Here is a 22,413-nt window from a genome sequence, read left to right on the forward strand (position 1 = left end):
CACACGTGCCTTCCTGCCTGTCTGCGAGGCTGCATGTGGACTGGCGGGCACTACCCAGGAAAAAGACCAACCAGTATGGTGGAGGGGACACTGGGGAAGAATCCTCAGGAGTGACAGCTAAGCTGAGACCTGGAGAACGAACAGAAGTCAGACTGAGAATGGACGACAGGGTAGAAAAGAGGAGGGAGGGGAGGAGAATGGAGAGGAGAGGAGATAAGAGGAGACAGAGGTGGAAGGACAGCAGAGGAGAAGAGGGGAGGAAAGGAATGAGAGGAGGGGGGGGGGGACAGAAGGGATAGGAGGAACAGGAGAGAGCATGTGTGAGCATTGGGGGTGAGGGGAAGAGGAGCAGCAAAAAGGAAGGAGAGGCATGCACCGAGGAGAGAGCACTCAGGGTGTCTGCAGAAATGGGTACTACAAATGGATCAGTGCAGTGTAGATCACATACAGCCCTGAGGCACGGCTTCAGCGGTCTGGTCTTCATCCAGAGGCAATGCAACTACCAAAGTGGAAAAGCTAAGGAGGAAAACCTCCCCTCCAGCCTCTCAGGGTAGTTCTGAGGCCCTCCATCTCCTATAGCCACTCACCCCTGTGGGCTTTCTGCCATTTCATGTGGCAGCGCGTGAGGCCCCAGAGCCAGCTGTCTCAGGACTGACTCTAACACAGGGAGAAACCAGACATGCGGTCCAAAGAAGAAACCCACATTTGAGATGATGCTCTGGGCCAGGTTTGTCCACCTACCCAACTCACACAGGACACATTTGGTGGCTGGAGCCGAGGGCAGGAGCCCAGGCCACCCTGCCTGGAAGGACACAGGTCTTTATATCCTGACTATTTTCCAGAAGATGCTATATCCCAATCTCCACCAGTTAGGAGCTCCTCGCGGTCTAATTCCCATCCTTCCCGCTGCAGTGGCAAGCCCCTTACATCACCCTCCCATCACAGAACAACTTCTCCTACCCCTTGCCCTCTGGACTGCCCTCAGCCCTTTGTACGGCCCTTGGGCTGGCACTTCTGTGTTCCAGCCTCCTGCAAGGCCCTCTGGGAAGACAGAGCTCCTGGGCTGCCATGCTTCTGCACTCTCTTCTGGGAAGTCCTCACTGCCACTACCCTTCACCTCTCCTGCTAGGCTCTGCTCTTTCCTCTCTCCCCACCCCCCAACTCTCCAGCCCCTGCCCTTTCTGTCTGCACCAATCAGGTACTGTTTTCAACAGTGTGGTGAGGCCAAACCACTCAACCTCCCACTTCTGAAGTGACAGGGACAAGGAGGTGCATGAGGGAGTGACAGTCATTAGTAAACCTGGGACTCAGCAAGGCACTGAGAGCTACGAGCTGTCAAAGCATGCTGTGTTCAGTATCTCCTGACACTCATTAGCCATTTCTGGAAGCCTTTTCCACATGGGCACTACAGGTGGGGAAAGAAAGTCGAAGCCATTACTCTCACCCACTCCGATTCAACTAAGGAGAGGTTGCTGTCTCTCCACCCTCCCCTCTGCCTGGGCAGCCTTCACTTCTTATATGGAGTAAAAGAGGCAGATCCACCCTTTCCAATATGGAGACTGGAGGCCCAGAGCCTTTAGGGCCAATGGTGAATGAAGTGTTCAATCTCTATGGAAAGTGTTCAGTCTTATAAGGAAGTGCAAAAGATTACCTGTGTCTTGACAAGGATAATGTATGCTCACCATCAAAGAGCTACGCTGGAGAACACTGCTTAGTTAACATCCAGATGAGCTTCAGGCAAGAGAACCGCTTTCCCCCGTGGCCAGTGAGATTACGTATTCCTTTCTACACAATACACTGTATGCCTGACAGCATCTTACATGCTGGTTCGTGGCTCACAGCTTGAGACCTGATGGCATCCCTGTCTTTGATACACTCACTGTGTCACTTAAAGCCCCATGTGTACATTCTCAGAGCTCTCTACAGTAAGCCCTCCCCACAGCCCCCTCCCAGCTGGTGTGCTGAGGGTGGGCCTAACTGATTAACATGTCTTTTGCATTTAAGCACCAATGACACCAGGGAGTAGAGGGACGATATAAACACATCTCCACTTAAATAAAACCAATTACTATTCAGGTGAGTAAAGGTGTTAACCAGGAACATATGCTTTGTTCATTTGACGACTATTTACAGAGAACTATGTGCCAGGCACATTGCTAGGCTGTAGGACTCGATGGATGAGAAAAACAAGGCTACTGCCCTCATGGAGTACACATGCTAGAACAAAAACTAGTTAATTTGATGGCAGTTAGTGCAATAAAGGAGACTACTAAGGCTCTGACTAGAGAAAATCAGAAGTTGGATTATTCAAGGAGGCTTCCTTGAGATGTCATTTTGGCAGAGAAGGAGCCAGCCATGATAAGACTGGTGGGGGGACTCCACACGGAGGGGACAGCAACCACAACGGCCCTATGGCAGATAAGAGCAATTGAGGGGAATGGTGGCTTGGGGTGAAGCTGGAGAGGTGGGCAAGGCAGTGGCCTTGCAGGTGGAGGGAGGAAGTCTGGTTTGTCCCCCAGGTACAACGGGAGGTCTGGTTTCCATTTTATCACTCTGGCTGCTCGGGTGAGGATGGATTTCACAGGGGCAAGAGCAGAAGTGGAGATCCCAGTTAGGAGGCTCTTTGCTAAAACTTCCACCACCAAGGGAAGATGACCTGCACCAGGGCAATGGCAGTGGGAGTAAGAGGGCAGAGGACACAGGAGGCTGGAGGCAGGACCCACATGCCCCGCAGACAGAACCTGAGGGTAGTGGAAGGTGGAGGCAGGATCCCAATCAGGTTATGGCCTAGGATCTGGGAAAGGTGGGCGGTAGACACTGACTGAAATGGGCAAGTCTGGGAGGAGGTTAAGCGGGACACCTATCAGATGTCCACAGACATTCTGGCAGGCACTGGGAATGCAGGTGCAGATACTAGTCTGCAACTCTGGGCTGCGTTAATTTGGTGGTTTTAAAATCATAAAGTTGAATGAGGTCACATACAGAGAGAGTGTGCAGAGGGAAGAGACGGACTCCCAGGGCTGAGACCTGAGGCACTTAATAAGCAAGATGAAGACAAGCTTGCCTGCACACAGTGAGCCTGAAGCCACAGTAGTGGGCGGTCAGCTGCCTCGGACGCTGCTGGCAGGTCCAGGGAGGTGAGGACAGGAAGGGGCCCCTGGACTTGGCCATATGGTCTTGGACGGTGACCGTCAAAGAACAGTTTCTGTAGGGTGGTCAGGAGGGAAGCCAGCGTGGAATGGACCAGAGCATGGGTGGGAACAGAGGCAGAGGAGAAGGCTGGTGCAGACACTGCTTTCCAGGGGCTCGGCGGTGACGGCAGCAGGGAGGAGTGATTGCTGGAGCAGGAGGTGGCATCAAGGGAGGACTTTTTTTAATAGCTGGGAAAAGCTGTGTAGGCGCATGCTGATGGAACTGCACAGCAAGGAAGGTGACAATGACACTGAGGAAGATGAGAGGACAGGAGGAGAGAGGGCAGGGTCCAGAGCACCACAGAGGCACAAACCTTTGACAGGAGAGACTGGCACACACCTGTCAGTGCAGTGACGGGAAGATGTAAAAACCCACTTTCCTCCACCCCTGGCCTACTTAACTCGCATTCCTCCTTCAGATCTCACATCCAAACATCGCTTCCCAGTGGGGGCCTTTGCTCACTTATATTACCTTTCCACATCCTTTACTCTCCATTAAAGTGCTTGTCCTAGTTTGTCATCTATATTTGTCTGGTCCTCTGTCTTTCCCATAGTCTCTCCCCATTGTCCCTCTTTACTCACCACTGTGAGCCCGCAGCCTGGTGCAGGGCTAGGCGGTACCTAACAAGCACCAGGAACTGCAGAGAGTGACAAATGAGATGGAATCACACCTGTCACAGCCATCAGGCAAGTGGCAAAGGCCCAGCTCCTAACCAAAGAACTACCTGTGTGTTAACAATGTCCTGCGGAGGTATAGGACTTTTTCCTAACCTTTTGAAAAATCACCTCAATTTCTCAATTTCTCCAAGACGTAGGCATGAGAACCTGCAAAGGGTCTTGGCATGATGAAAGCGGATCCTCACAAGAACCAACAGCATAAGAGGATTAAGTCTAAATGACTTGCCCTGACACTAAGGCCTTCCATGGAAGGTCCCAACTTACCCTCTCACCTTCGTCATTTGTTCCTCCAGGACACTGGGACCTCTACAGCCAGGCTTCTCCCCAGGAAGAAGAGAAGCTCCCCAGGGCAGGTTCTGTTCATATGTGCATCTCCCAGGCTTGCATGGAGCCCAGCACAGAGCAAGGTCCCACTGGATGCTGCGACCCTCTCTGAAGGCGCTCTCCACCTCCCTCTGCATCTGAACACTCTTCCCTTGCATCCAGCTCCAGCCCCACTGTGTCTATGATACCTTCTCAGACCCCTTCCTGCCTGGGGAGCCCTGTTGTGGGTCATTACCCATTCACAGGACCCTGCTCACTCAACTTGCTACATTAGAGTCTCTCTGGCATCTACCACCCACTCGAGCACAGACCAATTGCTCCAACACACATGGGGGAAAGGAGAAAGGAAATAACTCAGAAAAGCCCCTGTCAGACAGGGTCCTCCCCAAGCACTCCTAGCACTGTGACATCCTCCCTGATAGCAGGGTCTACGCTTGAACCCTTCAAATGAAAGCTCACCACCTTACCAAGACAGACTATTCCAACTGCACAACTTTCTTAAAACACAATGGCATTCAGGCTTACTGGGCACAAGCAGGGGCGCCATTGACCTCGATGAGCCAGACCTTCAGCTCCTCATCCACCATGAAGTCAAAGCCAAAGAGCTGAAAGCTCTGGTAAGGGAGGTGCTTGGTGCTGATGGCAGGTTCCACGCTCATGAGGCAGCTCCTGCAGGGTGGGAGGGGGAGAGCTCGCTGAGAATGGGGTACACGAGGTGGAAGGAACACCTGAGATGTGCTTGGAAGATTTTACATCAAATGCATATCTAAATCGGCTTTGACATGATTCTGTCTTTTCAATTTATTACCAATAGATTATTCAAGAGAATGCTAGTTATCAAGCAATTTGTTAGAAATCTCTGCAACCTCTCCTGTTCTTCCAGGCAAAGGCCACCTCCCAGGCCTCAAGGAGCAGCACTGTGCCGGGCCACTGCGGCCTTTATAAGTGCAGATTTCTCCAAAAGGTGAGCTGCTGCCACATTTGTTTATAACAAAACATTTCCATGCATTTCTGCCATGTAAAAAATGAACTACCATTTGTTGGAGAGCAGAATTTGCAAAAACAAGATATATTGGCCTCATTAATTTCTTTCACTAGCTCTAGTTCTAATGCCAAATGAATGCTAATTCAAAGATTTAAGAGCTATACACATTGAAACTAAATATTGAAATATAGAATAGAATTATTATTAGCATCAACTACTGTTTGGGAAAAAATGGGGCATTTTAGTGACACAGAAAAAAGCCAAAAGTGAATCTCATATGTGAGGTCTGAGTTCAGGCCAAAATCTCAGACAAGTTTTTTTAACCTCTCTAAGCCAAACTTTGATTTCTTTACCTATAAAGTCAGGGGTAAAAATAGTACTTATTCCTAATGCTGAGACTGTTCAATGAAATAATCACATAAGGAACTTGGCGTAACTCCTGGTACACAGGAAGCATTTAATAAACGTTATTTACATTTAATAAATGTCTTCTCCCATCCATATTTAATCCACATTTAATAAATCTTGTGAACAAGCATATTTTATTGGTTCATCATTAAGTATGATCATCGCAAATCTATTATTTATGAATAATAAATACCTGTTACCTAGTGTAACCATCCCAGAAAACCTATGCCATTTCTGCTTTATGAAGACCTTCTCTGATTTTTTTCCATCAACTGAACGTTGAGGCAAAATATTTATCTTAGTAAATAAAATGTGTCATGATGACTCTAGGATCACCAGAGATAACTATCCTCCACAGCTGTATATCTAGAAGGAAAAAGATGCAGGGAACTGGCTTCCACATAACTGACTGACTCCAAGACGTATCCTTACAGGAAGGTTTTGACTCGTGACTTTAAAAAAGGACTGAGGCCTTGCTGAACCTGGAGTCAGGGTCTTGCTCTCCCAACCCTTCTCCACTCCCGCCCCACCAACTTCAATCTCCTTTTCTTTTTCCCAAAAACTAAAATATTTCTATGGCATGTTTAAACCTTTACAAATAATTTGACAGATTAGCCACTTAAGAACCAATTATAATAAAAACATCTTCTCCCATCCACATTTAATCCACATTGGCAAGCCACACATCACATTTTAAGAAAATATCTTAGCTCTGTTCTACAAGAAAAAATCTTTAGCTTTTGTTTTAATTAAAACACCCTTAAAAACATTATAATTAAGAAAAGTTCAAGTTCCATAGATGCTCATGGTTAAAAAAAGAGACAGAGACAGAGAGAAACCAACAATATTAAAGCATAAAAGGTGAAAGGAGCATTATACGCTTACACGTGAAGGAAAAACTGAGAACCAAGTCAAAACCAAATATTATTTTTTATCTGCTGCAGGCTTAAGATTAATAATTCACTTTAAAGGATGCTTTGCATCATCAGAGACTTTATCTGGTGTATCTTTTTTTTGGCTGGAGTGGGAAGTTAGCGGTTGGCTGGCTGAAGAAAAAGAAAACATGAGAGCTGTGAGGGACATTTATAGTACCCATGTGACAATACTCTCTGACTGCATAGAACAATGTGGAGGGGGTATAGCAAATTTCCAACGTGTCTTTTGCCTGAATAGGAATTTTTTCTCCAGCATATTTGATTTATATGGTGTCAGAATTCTAACCACCTACAATCCCTGAAGAAATGGGACTCCAAGTCCTGTAGTTATTCTGCTAGATTCTATGCAAGAAAACGTTACAGAAAAAGTCTCAGTCATCATGACAGGGTGGCAATGACATGACAGATAAATAGACCAATGGAACAGAAGGGAGATCCCAGGAACAGACCTTCACATAAACAGCCACCTGATTTATAACAAAGGCACACCACAATGCAGTGGGGAAAGGACAGTCTTATGCACAAATGGCTCTGGGTCAATGGGATATCCTTGTGGAAAAACATGAAACTTGAACATACAACAATTCCAGAGAGACTATAGGTCTAAAATATTAGAGATAAAACCCAGATGTCTACTAACTATAGAAAGAACAAACTGTCGAATATTCACACGGTAAAATATTATACAGCAATAAAAAAGGATAAACTATTGCTATGTGCAACAATATGGATGAATGCCACATATACAATATTGAAAAAAGTGGAACAGGAAATACAATATGATTCTATTTACATAAAGTTTAAGAACAAGCAAAAGGAATCTATGGTGATAAAATTCAGAAGGGTGGCTATCTGTGGCAGAGAATACATACTTTCATGGGAGCTCAAAAAAGACTTCCGGGGTGCTGTAAATGTTTTATATCTCAATTTGTATCACAGTTAGGTAAGTGTATGTATAATTAAAAACCACACTTTATGCATGTTATACCTGATTTTTTAAAATCTCTCTTGGATTTAGTAAACTGTAATACATGAATACTGACATTTAGAAACTATTTCCAGGCATATTAAAAAATAAGACAAAGAGAAAAAAACAAAACAGAAACAGAAACAGACCTATACGTCAGAGATTGGCAAACTTTTTTCTATAAAGAGCCAGATAGAAAATATTTTAGGGTTTGCAGGCTACATTCAGACTCTGTTGCATATTCTTCTCCTTCTCCTTTTCTTTTTTTGTTTTTCATCTTTAAAAAGTTTAAAAACAATTCTTAGCTTACAGACCTTACAAATACAGGCTGTAAGCCAGATATGGCCTATAGGGTACAGTCCGCTGACCTCTGTGATGGGTAATCCAGATTTTGGACTTATCAGATAAGGATGTTAAAGAATTGCCATTAATATGTTCAAAAAAATATGAGACACACGGGAGAATTTCATCAGAAAACTATAATGTAAAAAAGAAAGCAAACAGAAATTTCAGAATTAAAAAGCACAATAACTAAAATCAAGAAGTCAAAGAATGAGTTTAACAGCAGACTTTAAAAGCTTTTAACTTTTTAAACTTTTTAATGAGTTTTAATAACCAAAGGACCAGCAAACAGAAAGATAAATCAGAAGAAAAGAATGAGCAGAACCATGGAGAGAGAAAATGATACACAAAAGCCATAAGAGGAGCGTGAGAAACAGTGAAAAGATTAACATCCATGTAACTAGTGACCCAGAAAGAGAGGAGAATGGAGCAAAAGCCATTACTGAAAAGATAATGGCCACGAACGTTTGAAAACTGATAAAAGATATCCAGCCACAGATGCAAAATGCACTACAAACCCAGTGCAGGAATAAATACAAAGAAAAGTCCACACATCTCTTACTAAAATTTATAAAAAACAACAAAAATGTATCTCAAAAACAGAGAAAAATTACATTAAGAGCAATGCTAAGATTTCAGGTGACTTCTCACCAGAAAAGAGACACCAGAAGAGGCTGGTATGCCACCTTCAACGTGGTAAAAGACACTAACTGCTAATCTAGAAATCTATTTCCAGAGAAATGTCTTTAAAAAATGAAGAAAAAATATATTATCAGATAAATAATAACTGAGGTAATTCATCACCAGCAGACCTTACTTAAAAAGTACTAAAAATCAGGGTTTTTTTTTAACAATAAAGTAAATGATCCTAGATCAAAGCAAGGAAATGTAGGAAAGAAAGAGAAGCAACATAAAAGGCTAAAATGTATGAGGAAAATGAAATGAATATTAACTATACATAATAATAAAAATGTCTTGTGAGTTTAAAATATATGTAATATTAATGAATACACATGTACCCAGCATCCAATATCTTTAAGTACATTCCCTGTATCTCTCCTGCCTCCCCTCCAGAGATAACCACTATTTTGAATTTTGTTTTTCATTCCTTTGTTTCTCTTCATATTTTTACCATACGTATATATTTCTCTAAATAATGTATTATTTAGTTTTGCTAGTTTATCAGTTTATATAAACACAATCAATCTGTATGCATTTTGTATATAGCTTGTACTTTTTGCTTAACATTGTTTGTGTAAATCTAGTGAAAATATCTTTCAGAAATAAGGTGAAATAAACACATTTTAGATAATGGAAAATGAAGAGGATTTATCACCAGCAAAACTGCTCTTAAAAAATGCTTCAATCTGAGAGGAAGTGATATTCAGAAATCCAGAATTGCAGGAAGAGCAAAAGAAATGGTAAGTATCTGGGTAAATATAAAAGAATATTTTTCTCCTTTCATATTTAAAGTGGGTCTCTTATAGGCAGTATATAGTTTGTTTATTTTTTTTCCTCAATCCGACCTGATGATCTATCATATGTATGAAAATATATGTAACTGTTGACAGCAAAAATAATCTCCACATTGATCCGGTGATCACATTGTATGAAAATAGAAAACAAAATGCAACTATATGCTGTCTACCAAAAACCTACTTCACATACAGAATATACAGGATATAATATAGAACAGAATAAAAATAAAGGGATGGAAAGAGACATACCATGGAAACACTAATCAAAAGAAAGCTGGAGTGGCTATACTAAAATTAGACAAACTAGAAAATAAGATATAATACCAGAGATAGAAACAAATTACATAATGATAAAATGGTCAATTCCCAAAGAAAAGATCCTAAATATATATGCACCTAACAGATCTTTGAAACATATAAAGTAAAACTGATGAAACTGAAAGGAGACATAGACAAAACCATAATTATATTTGGAGACTTCGATGCTTTTTTTCTCAATAATGAATAGAATAAGTAGAACAGAAAATCAGCAAGGATATAAAAGACTTGAACAATATTATCAACCACCTTGACCTAATTGACATTTATAGAACACTCTGCCTACCTATAGTAGGATATACATTCTTTCAGTGCACACAGAAAAGTCACTAAGACAGACCACATTCTAGGCCACGAAAAAAAACCTTAATTTTTAAAGAAAGGAAAACGTACAAAATATGTTCCTCTGACCATAATGGAATTACTAAAAAATTCCCAAATGTTTGCATACTAAACAAAAATTTCTAAATCACATGAGTTAACAATGAAGTCACAAGAGAAATTAGCAAATACTTTAATAAAATGGAAATGAAAACACAACCTAGCAAAATCTGTGGGATGAAGCTAATGTAGTACTCAGAGGGAAATTAATAGCAATAAGTGTTTATATTTTTTAAAAGAAATAATCTCTCAAACCAATGATTAAAATTTCACCTTAAGAAACTAGAAAAAGAGAAAATTAAATGCCAAAGAAAACAGAGGAAGAAAATAAGGAGCATAAATCAAAGAAACTGATAACAAAAATATAAAAAACAATAAAGCTGAACTTTTTTTTTTTTAAAGACTAATAGGTTAGCTCACTTGGTTACAGCACGGTGCTGATAATACCAAGCTCAAGGGTTTGGATCCCCTTACCAGCCAGCTGCCAAACACACAAAAAAAGATTTAAAAAATCGATCAACTGCTAGCCAATCTAAGTAAAATAGAGAGAAAACACTAATTATCAATATCAGGAATGAAAGAAGTGACATCACTACAGATCCTACAGAAACTAAAAGGAAACTAGAGGAATATTACAAATAATTTTTGCTCACAAATTAGGCAACTTAAGTAGAATAATTCCTTGAAAGGCATAAACATCCAAAGCTCCTTCAAGAAGAAACACATAGCCAAAAAAAAAAAAAAGGTACAATGAAGTTACCTTATTATATGTTTGATTTGTAGTAAGATACTACTTTCCAGGGTAATGTTCAAAGCACTTGTTAGGTACTGGTTGAACTCTTCAAAGAACATTTCATTCCCTTCCTCATACTTCCCATAGTTCTTTGAGTACTCCTTTTGAATGCAGTGATTGGTCAAATGGCAGGTTTTGTCTTGGAAATTATCAGTATGATATGGCTCTGAAGCAGTCCGAAGCACACCCTCTCTATAGAGGTAGATATTATACTGATGATCCAGCAAGACCCAGCTTCTGCAATTCAATAAAAACATGTTTTACTCAAGTCATCCAAAGTTTCTCCATATCATATATACATATTTATATATTTATATCCCCATACCTTGACATTTTGGGGGGATGGAGGAGGTGGGAAGAATAAGAGAAAGAGGTAGTTTCTAAAATTATACGTGGCAAACCATGAGTTAGCCGAGATAGTGGGTTATCACTATAACGAGGCAAACAAAACATTTCACCATAAATGACAAGGAGTCTTTGATCCATTCAAAAGGTGCAGTATTTTGAAGAGATTTGGATGGGCTGGTTTTTAAGGTGAATGTATGAAACCCCCATTTGATCTTAAGAGGAATGGTGTTCATCCTGAAGCTGATCTGATATAGGACTGATGTTCAAGAGGCAGCAAGTCATTATGACGGCATCAAGGAGACCAAGAGTCCTCCTTGAGATGACAGAGAGGCCAAAGGCAAGCTGGTGAGAGGGCTGTGCAGCTTTAGAAAGCACCACACAACCTCTTTCATCATGCCAGGCCCTTTGCTCAGAAACCAGTCCAAAAACCTGAGGAGTGTTCATGAAATCCATGAAAAGTTGGACATGAATAATGGAGGACAAATTATGTGGCAATCTGAATTATGTGTTCTACGCCTATCTCTTAGCTTCTACTATTAAGCAAGCCCCAATATATTTACACTCCTCTCTTTGATCCACAAGTCATTTTTGTAAAAGAGAATACAAAAAGAAAATCCATAATCTTAGTAACATTTTCTAGAAAGAAAAAAAAAATTATTGGAAGAAAAACAGAAAATTAGGTATAGAAGCTCAGGTCCATTCAGCTGCAGTCAATTTTGGTAACATATTAAACACAGTCAAATATTCTCTCGCATTCCATGTCCCTCTCTTCACCATACACCACAGCATTTTTTTCAGGTGAATAAACACAAAAGCTATGGACACTGACGCATTACCTAATGTCAAACTTGCGATGGCCTGGCTCTAGAAGCAGAGGATGCTCGAGGTATTTCTGGATCACATGCACTTGGCCCTGGTTGTCTATGAAATCCAGAAGCTCTGAAGCCTCCGAGGAGATGAGGATGCCTTCACCTGACACAGCAAAAGCAAAACAGAAACTAGTCCAGTTCACTCTAAGAGGAAAAGCCAGGAAGGAAATACTGACAGCAAAAAAAACATACAGGAGGCTTTTAGTGGCCTGCTCTGTCTTCTTTCTCCCTCCCCTTCCCTCCTCCAACCTGTCACTCTTCCCTCTCCCCACGAGAGCACCCAGGGTTATCCAACCAACTCTTTCTCCATATAGGATCGTCAGCATGATCTTGGCAGGCTCCAACCATGAAATTTCAGTTTTACGGATATTCAAAATTTCTAAGAACTCAAAATAAATGCTACTTTACTATTGGTCACTGGCTACCACAATAAAGACTGCATACTGCCTAAGACCAATAAATTCACTTCCAACATTTTACCTTCATAGAAATATCAGGAAGGTTAGGGCATAAAGACAAATGTACAAATACATCCCTTGCAGCATTGCAATAGAATTAACATTAAATAAATGATATCATATTCTTTTTAACAGCTCGAGATGTAACTTACATATATAATTCACCCTTCTAAAGTACACAACTCAATGGTTTTTGGCACATTCAAGAGTTTTGCAACCATTAATGCAATTTAATTTTAGAACGTTTTCATCGCCTTCCCAAATCAACTCTGTATACATCAGCAGTCACTTCCCATTCCCTCCTCACCCCAGCCCCTGGCAACCACTAATCTACTTTCTGTCTCTATGGATTTGCCTCTTCTGGACATTTCACATAAATGGGATTATATAACATGTGGCCTTTTATGTCTGGCTAATTTCATTTAGCATGAAGTTTTCAAAGTTCATCCATGTTGTAGCATGTATCAGTATTTCATTCCTTTCTATGGCTGAATAATACTCCACTGTATGGATACACCACAATTTGTTCATTCATTCATCAATTAATGAACATTTGGGTTGTTTCCACTGTTGTTTGGCTCTTATGAATAATGTTGCTATGAAGATCTGTGTACAAGTTTTTGCGTAGGCACCTGTTTTTCAATTGTCTTGGGAATATACCCTATGAGTGGAATTCCTGGTCATATGGTAACTCTATGCTTAACGTTTTGAGGAACTACCAAACTGTTTTCCAAAGTGGCTGCACCATTTTATATTTCCACCAGTAATGTACGAGGGTTCCAATTTCTTCACATCCTCACCAACACTTGTTATCATCTGCCTTCTTGACGACAGCCATTCTTTTGGTTATGACATATTATCTCACATGGTTTTTATTTGCATTTCTCTAATGGCTAATAATGTTGAACATGTTTTCACATGCTTATTGGCTATTTGCATATCTTCTTTAGAGAAATGTTTTTTCAGATTCTTGTCTATTTCCCAACTGAATTATTTATGTTTTCATTACTGAGTTATAAGTTTTTTATTATTTATTTATCTTTTTTTGGTGGCTGGCTGGGGATCTGAACCTGTGACCTTGGTACTGAAAGGCTGCACTCCAACCAAAGTTTTAAAAAATACATTCTGGATACAGCTCCCTTACTGGATATATGATTTACCTATATCTATCTTCTCCAATTCTGAACAGTTCCATTATTGCACAGATCCCTCATGTTGCCCTTTCAAAGCCACACCTACCTACCTCCCCACCCTACCCCCATCTCTGGCAACTACTAATCTGTTCTCCATTTCTATGATTTTGTCATTTTGAAAATGTTATATAAATATCATTATACAGTATGAATGTTATATAAATAGAATTATACAGTATGTGATCTTTTGGGAATGGCATTTTCCACTCAGCATAATACCCTGGACATTCATCCAAGTTGTTGCATATATCAATAGTTCATTCCTTTTTATTACTCAGTAGTATTCTATGGTATCAATTCATCACAGTTTGTTTAATCATTTACCCACTGAGAGACATTCGGGTTGTTTCCAGTTTGGGGGTATTACAAATAAAACTACCATGAACAATCATGTACAGGTTTTTGTGTGGACATCAGTTGTCATCTCTCTGGGACAAAGGCCTTAGAGTGCGCAATTGCTGGGTTGTATGGTAGTTATGTGTTTAGTTTTATGAGAAATTGCCAAACTTTTTTCTAGAGTAGCAGTAACATTTTACATTCCCACTAGCAATATATGAGTGATCCAGTTTCTCCAGATTTTTGTCAGCATTTGCTGTTAACATATCTTATTTTAGTCATTTTAAGAGGAGTGTAGGGACACCTCACTGTGGTTTTAATTTGCATTTCCCTAATGGTTAATAATATGGAAAATCTTTTAACTTGCTTATTTTCCATCTGTATTGCTTCTTCTATGAAATGTATTTTCATGTCTTTTGCCTATTTTCTAATTAGATTGTGCTTGTTGTTATTTACTGTTAAGTTTTAAAAGTTGTTTATATATTCTAGATCTGAGTCTTCTGTCATATACGTGGCTTAAAAATCCTTTCTCCTAGTCTGTAGCTTGTCTTTTCATCCTCTTAAAGGGGTGTTCCACAAAGCAAAAATTTTAGTTTGTTGAGGTTCAATTTATCAATTTTTACTTTTATAGATTGTACCTTTGGTGTCAAGTTTAAGAACTCTTTGCCAAGTCCTATCTCCTATTTTTTCCTAAAAATGTTATAGTTTTACATTTTACATTTAAGTCCATGATTCATTTTGAGTTAGTTTTTGTATAAGGTGTAAGGTTTAGCTGATGTTCATTTTTTTGCCTATGGATATCAACTTTACCCAGCACCATTTGTTGAAAAGTTTCTCCTACCTCTATTGAATGGTTTTTGCACCTCTGTCAGAAATCAGATGGGCATACTCATATATGTTTGGGTCTATTTCTGAGTCCTCTTTTCTGTTCCACCGGTGTATGTTTCTATCCCTCCACCAACACTACAGTGTATTGAGTATTGTATCCATATAGCACATCTTAATATCAGGTAGAGTGATTACTTCCACTTTATTCTTCTTTTCAAGATCATTTAAGCTATTCTAGTGTCTGGGCCTTTCCATGTGAATTTCAGAAGAAGTCTTATGTCAACACAAAAACCTTGCAGAGATCTTGATAGGAATTCCATTAAACCCACAGACCACTGTGGGATGGATTGACATCTTTACTTCACTAGTTGAGTCCTGCAATCCATGAACATACTGGTATGTCTGTCCATTTTTTTAGATCCTCTTTGACTTCTTTCAGAATCTTTTTGTAATTTCCAGCATACAGAACCTGTACATGTTTCATTAGGTTTATATCTAAACATCTCATTTTCTCTGGAGTGACTGGAAGTGGTATTATGTTTTTAATTTTGGCTTCCCCGTATTCATTGTTAGAATACGGAAAGGCAAGTAAGTGCCTTTTGTGTGTTGCTCTCATATCCTGTCACATTCCCACCTATGCTTTAGATTTATAGTTCATCTGCACTTGAGTTTCATGAAGTTCATTAATCCAATGATTCATCTTTCCTAAAAGTCAACTCCCTTCTCAACTATCCCACTTATGCCATTTGTCCCACCATATGGTTAGCTTCTTAAACAAGAAATTACAAATCAACTTGGAAAAGTTCCTTTCTTCTCTTTTCTTACACACATGACTCATCCTGTTTCATTTCCCTTAAAGAACCACACTCAGATTTTCTGGTTTCTCTTTATTTCCACTTGTCAATTCTTAAATTCAGACTTTAATCTCCCCTCCGCTATAGCACCTTGCAAAATATTTCTATAATAATCATTCTAAAACACCATTTTCCTACTAATGTCCTGAAACTATATCACCTACTGATACTGTGCTCTACTATAATCTGACCCCATTCCCTCCCATATGCTCCAACCTTATTTTGCTTATGTAAACTATTTCTTATTGAAAATTAATATACCTAATGCTAGTAAGTTGGAAAATAATGGGGAAAAAGTAAGTAGATAGATAGATATCCTTTTATAACTTTAAAAAACTATCATTTTAAAAACATGATCTTAACAGGAAATGGAAAAGTTACCCAGTCTTATTTCCTAACATAATTATTTTTATTTTCTCATACTACCTTTCTTTACATATGGGCAATGCCTGATTCAATCACAGTGTACTCATTTCATATTCTTTTTTCACTTTATATTGTTAATATTTTCACTGTTTCTACATTAACTTCACAATGATGTTAGCAGCTGAAAAATATCCCATTGTGTAGACATAAAAAAATCACACATTTGTTTACTGACTGCTGGACAATGGGGTTGTTTCTAAATAATATTTTGCTATTACAGGTCACATGGTAGTAAATGTCTTTGCTGTAGATCATTCTTGTTTCTTTTTAAATATTTCTTTGGACTAAGTTTTCATGAATGAAATTACTGGGCCAAAGGATACGAACCCTTATGGCTCTTGCTCTGCGTTATCCTTTTGCATTTTAAAGGGCTGTGAACAGTCACTAACGGGGGTAGTTCACAACAAACTTTCAGCCACAGTGTAACTAAAAGTTTTTGTTTTCTTATTTTGTAGGTGTAAAATGATACACAAAATTTAAATTTATTTTGTGAGTTTTGGAAACTGGTGTAGCACGCTTCCATATGTTTGTTAACTGCATATCGTATAGCAAGCACTTACTTGTTCATATTTTCACTAACGAGGAAAAATTATGAAGGAACTTTGGAAGCTTTAAGGAGCTTCAAGGACACAGTATTTTTGTTGTTCTTTTTGTTATTGCCATCTCAACTCTTAGCTTATCTGGAAATAATGGATCTTTAGCCTTCTTTCTGACTAGATTATGGGCCCCTGAGGGGAAAATATCAAGTCTGTCTTACTTATTCCTGTATCTCCAAACATTCATTATTTCCTTGTTTTTCATTCATTCATTCATTCATTCATTCACTCAATACTATGTACACTGAACCTTTCTGGGTGCCATGTGCTGTCCTGGCACAAGAGGAGACAGTGCTGAGCACAGACGTGACATGGTCTGAGATGGCCTGACTATGCTTTAGTAAAATCTCTGTCTGCCATGTTGTATGTAGACTCTGGAGAATGGCCAAGAGCAGAAGGACAGGGAGCAAGCCTCCAGGTGAGCGATGAAGGTGGCTTGCATCAGAGGTGGGCAGTGGAGGTGGAGAACAGTGGCTTGATGCTGGATATGGTCTGAAGGCTGAGTCAGCTATGTAGAGTATGTCATAGGTACTAAATAAACATTTGTTTAACAAGAATAAAAGACATTCATTCATCCTATTGGTTTCACTTTTTAGTTCCTAAACAAAACAAATATACACCCTTTCTCTCCTCAATTCATAAAGCAAAAATTTTTTGTTTGGCATTTTGTTCTCTTTACCTCTCCCTGCTTCTTGGTGTGCCTCCATGTCTTGTTTTGGTGAGGGCCCAGGGACCACCCATGTATCCTCACAATGGCCATTCTGACTCCAAGCCCATCCACAGTAGGAATGTAGAACACTAAGGATGTTTATTTCCTCTTCCAATTCCCCCATCTAACATCAGAACCAAACTAGGGGCCAGTACTTGGGAAGAGGTCACAAGAGGGTAAAGGGAAGTAGGTGAGGTACCTGGCTTGTGGCAAGAGTCCAACTCTCCCACTTTCAGGAGATTCCAGGTGATGCCCTCCTGTCTCATGGTTGGTGGAAAAGAAGGTGAGGTCCACTGGACCAGGAATAGAAATGAGTACCCATGGCCAGATGGTCTTCCAAGGCAATAAAAGAAGAAGTAAGTTCAAAATGGAATGGTTTCTAAAAGAGCATATGATGGTAGTTATAGAGAAAGACTGTTCATGTGCCCATTACATTGGGAACTGCATCTACTTTAAGCCTGAGTTAAAATTATAAACCTCACCTCTTCTAGGTATTCATTCAACATACATTTACTGAGTGCCTATGAGGAGGGTACAAAGATGAACAAGACAGAAAGTGTGTTTATATGGAGTTTACATATGATGGGGGAGATGGGCAGATAAATCAGTAATATTGTGCTAGAAAGAGGTCAGTGCAAGAAGGAAAAACAAGGCAGGGGAAAGGGACAGAAAGTAATGGGCATATAGGCTATTCTAGACTAGAAAAGCCTTCTCTGATGAGGCAGCATTCAAGCTCAAAGAAATGGACAATAATCCATGTAAGCACAGTCCAGGTACAGAGAGAAACTTGGAGTATTTGAGGGACACTAGGCAGTCTTTGTGACTACAGTTCAGTGAGCAAGGCTGAGAACAGAAGGAGATGAGATCACAGATATAGGCAAATGTCAAATGGTGTAGGCTACCGTCAAGAATCTGGAGTTTATTCCAATTGTATTAGGAAGCCAGCTGGTAAATGTTGAGCAGGGAGTAACATAATCAGATTTATATTTTTAAAACATCACTGTCTGGGAGGAGGAGAAGGGCTGTGAGCAGCACTGTAATAACACAGACTACAGAGAATGGGGGCTTTGATTTAAAGTGGAGCAGTGGAAATGGCAAGCAAAAGTCTCAATCAGAATATATTTTGAAGGTATAGCTAGCAGGACTTGCTAATGCATTAGGTACAGACTGTAAAGAAAGAGCAGTCGAGGGTGAATCCCAGTGCTGGGCTTCAGAGACGGGGTGAACAGCAGGATCATATACTAAGTGGGAAGACCGACAGAGGAGTGGGCTGGGGTGGGCAAAGTTGGGAAGGAAAAATAAAGAGTTCTATATCAGACTCGTTAAATCTGAAGTGTCTTCCAGAGATGGTGAGGGTGCTGTTGGATCTGGAGCTTAAAGGGAAGGACCTAGACTGGAGACATTTAGAAGGCACCAGCACATACATGGGTATTTAAAACTCTGTGGCTAAACATGGTCTCTACCCTGATGATTCAGACTAAAATAGAGTCATTCATCTAAATATGTTTGTAAATCTAACGTACCATTTAACAAAGCATGACAGGAATCTACAGAGAATAGGGAAGGGGACAACAATGCCAACTCACCTTTGGCACCAGCTGATGACTTTGCAATCCAAACATTGCCCTCTCCATCTTCTTTCTTCCTGTTAAAAGATGCCAGGAAGAATTCCCTTTCATCTGTCCTTGAGTTATTGATTGGTGGCTGGATTCCATTCTGCGCTGGAGCAACTGGAGTCTTGAGATTGGTTGGATAAATCACATAGGACTCAGGGAACCACGTGCAGGACTCGGCCAGATCTGGGCTTGTCTTGATTAGCCTGACAGATGACAGAGGGTCAGTCTCCTTTCTCTGTGCGCTCTGCCACTCTACTCAGAAAGGCCACTGCTTTCCCCTAGAGATTTTCAAGGAGGCAGGCATGACCTGGTCTCCTTCTAACCCCTCTGTCTGCTCTTGGTCTCGCAGGACAAAGCTGTTAGATGCAGCTTTAAAGGCATGCCCCAGGTAACTCAGAGGCTAATGTCCAGAACTGTACCTCTTTTAAAAAACCCATCTCTAAGGAAACTCAACTTGACATAATCCTGAGCCAACACCTTTTTAACAAAAATGTTGCAGTTGAGCCAGACTAACACTAAAAAATGAAGTGGGGAACACAGGAAAATATTTGGATAACTAGCAAAAATACTATCTTGGCCCAACTCTCTGGTGGAGAAAAGGCTACTTAGGAATCTGAATTACCTAAAGACTTTTAAAAATTCTTCATTTCTTGCTTTCAGCTCGGCCTGGCTTCAGTGACAGAAGAAGGACTCTTTCTAATGGGACATAGGACACCAGTGGTCACAATGAAACATGCCTCTTGCTCCCAAAATAACATAATACCACAGAAGATAAAGCCTAGCCCTGGGCAAGGAACTTAACAAAGCTAAGGGCCACTGTATCTACTCTCCAATCAGACCCCCAGAGCCATTGGCACTACCATCACATTTCACAGATTAGGAAATGGGTCACAGAGAAGTAAACTTCTCAAGATCATTAAAGTAGTAAGTACCAGCCAGGAAGCAAGCCCTGGACCGCCAAGTCTATCTCTAAATCTATCCTTACTCCCAAGGAATCAAAACCAGCGAGGACCCTACCCACAGACACGTGCAGGTGCTAATGCACCTCCTTCATCTGTCTAGAACAGAGCTGTTAGTGTTAAGATTCACCTACCAAACCCAGTCTGTGAGCAAACGGCAGAAATAATGAAAAGAAACTTTAAATGGAGATTAAAAATAGAGTAATATTTAAATTAAAGGCAATAGAATTTGAAAGTTACTTGAACTCAAAAAGGAACAAAAAAACAAAAATAAACTAATTTCTGAGTCACTAACATCCAACTCTATATCCACACTGTCCCTTATGGTGGCCATGAGCCATGGCTACTGAGCATTTGCAATGTGACTCAGAAAGTGAATTTTAAACGTTATTTCATTTTAATTTAAAAACTGATGCACTGTAAAATATTCTTCCATTAAGCACAATTTTATTGATTTGGTAAGATGACATTTTACTTTATGGTTGTATCGCAGCATGCATGTCAGGCCCACATGTCCTTTCTAGTATCACATACAAACACATTGCTGTTCTAGTCAGGGACAATAGATTGATTCAGTTCAAGTGATTTCTTTCTGTGCACTGATGAAACATTATGCTGTGTTTGTAATGCAGAGAGCACAAGAGACAGTGCTGGCTAGTAAATCATAATTGGTAAATAAGGTGAAAAATAATTCTTTTCCTAGTTAAAAACATAAGTATGAACAAATCTTAAAATTTAAAACACAGGCATACTACTGATGCAGAATTGAATAGAGACACAGAAACTAGAACTATCACCAGGACAGTAAAGGGAGAGAAAAAATAACTGGAAGAAGGGATGTCACAGATTCACAATGAATGGGACCTGCAATATGCTGTGGCTGAGTAAAGAGAAAAAGCATTTTGCTGTTTAAAGGAGACTTTCAGCAAACACACAATAAATTTCATTAGCATTTTTCTCTCAAAAAAGAATAAATGACATTAGTGGCTGAAATCACAACTAAATATCCAACAATAAAAAATTTTAACAAATTTTTAGCAGGATCTGAGCTTATAACTTTGATCAACTACAGAATGGCTTACATTCTTTCACCAAAAAAACCCGTTTTTGATGAAAATATGCTGGAAGGAAAAGACTTAAAAAAGATATTTTCCAAAAGTCAATAATCTTCAGCTAAGCCACAATTTCCCACAGACTACAAAACCTTTCTAACTAACAGTATCAAAGATTGATTGAAAATTTGAAAAATATTTCATTTTTTTTAAGCTTTAGATGAGTTGTGTGACATATAAGATGCTGCCCAATCAATATTTTGGATATGTTTTGTCTAAAAGGATTTCCGAATATGAGGGTACTTCAAAAAGTTCAAAAAATTCATGGAAATTTTTAATTGAAAGATAATATATGGATCCCCATGCCAGACAGCTGCCTACTCTCCACCAAAAAAGATAATACGAATCCTTCCATGAACTTTTTGAAGACCTCTTGTATATGAAAAAATATTGTCAAATTACAGCCTAAAAAATATGAAACTCATGGTGCAGGTATCTTGAATCTTCTACATTTGTCAAAGAATTTCACCTACATGAGAAAAATTACTTACTATCATGACAGACAGGACTAAGTTGTATTAAAATATGGATTTGCTGGGATTTTAATAAACTCATGTTTCCTTTATTACTTCATTCTACTGTATGATACATACTGGAAACACTGCACTGTGTGATACATATTGAAAACATTGTGCTCAGTTTTCTGAGGCAGACTATGACAAGTGCTATGGATACAGCTGTTGAAATGGTTCAGTATATACTTGCAAATGTTACAATGATCTGCCAGTTCATGGAACTGTTGAAAGAAACAAAAGACAGTGAATTTAATGATACTGTGTTCTTTGCCTATACTGGTGGACTGACAGATGGAAGTTTTACAAAGATTTACTGTACTGTTAACTCCAATTCAGATTTTCTTGAAATTAAAGGAATGTTCACCAAATCATTATTTTCACTCAAAAATTCATTATTTCATTCAATAATCAAAGATAAAAAATGGCAGCATTATTTACATTCTCTCACTATATCCACACTGCATATGAAGAAGCTAAATTTAAAGCTCCAAGGGAATGAAAGGAAGACCTTATTTATGATCTATACAGACAGGTATGAAAGCTTATGTTCCAACTTCAAGTCAATAATAATACAAATCAATAATAATAATAATATAACAAACACAAGTCAATAAGAATAATTTTACATATTTTTATAAAATGACTGAATATGAGAAGATTTTATTTGTAATAGACAGCATTATGAAAATTGGCTGCTAAAAAAATGAAAAAACGCCCTGTTGATATTGATAAATTTGGAGTTTTCAATATATTCAGTACCCCCTGGAATATGATAGTAACAATATTGACTTGAC

The 22,413-nt window shown here is 39.5% G+C and overlaps 1 protein-coding gene across 1 annotated transcript in view; it reads right to left on the reverse strand.

Moving 5' to 3' along the window:
- The window catches only part of TTL (tubulin tyrosine ligase), a 30,196-nt gene that overhangs the window by 1,513 nt on the left and 6,270 nt on the right, over positions 1–22,413 (reverse strand). Inside the window, exons 3-6 of the mRNA XM_063078476.1 lie at positions 19,004–19,236; positions 11,985–12,120; positions 10,768–11,037; positions 4,719–4,862 (exon numbers count right to left, since the gene is read on the reverse strand). Coding sequence (XP_062934546.1) covers positions 4,719–4,862; positions 10,768–11,037; positions 11,985–12,120; positions 19,004–19,236 — 783 coding nt within the window. The remainder of the gene's footprint in view (positions 1–4,718; positions 4,863–10,767; positions 11,038–11,984; positions 12,121–19,003; positions 19,237–22,413) is intronic.

Source organism: Cynocephalus volans, chromosome 14, assembly GCF_027409185.1.
Source record: "Cynocephalus volans isolate mCynVol1 chromosome 14, mCynVol1.pri, whole genome shotgun sequence".
NCBI lineage: Eukaryota > Metazoa > Chordata > Mammalia > Dermoptera > Cynocephalidae > Cynocephalus > Cynocephalus volans.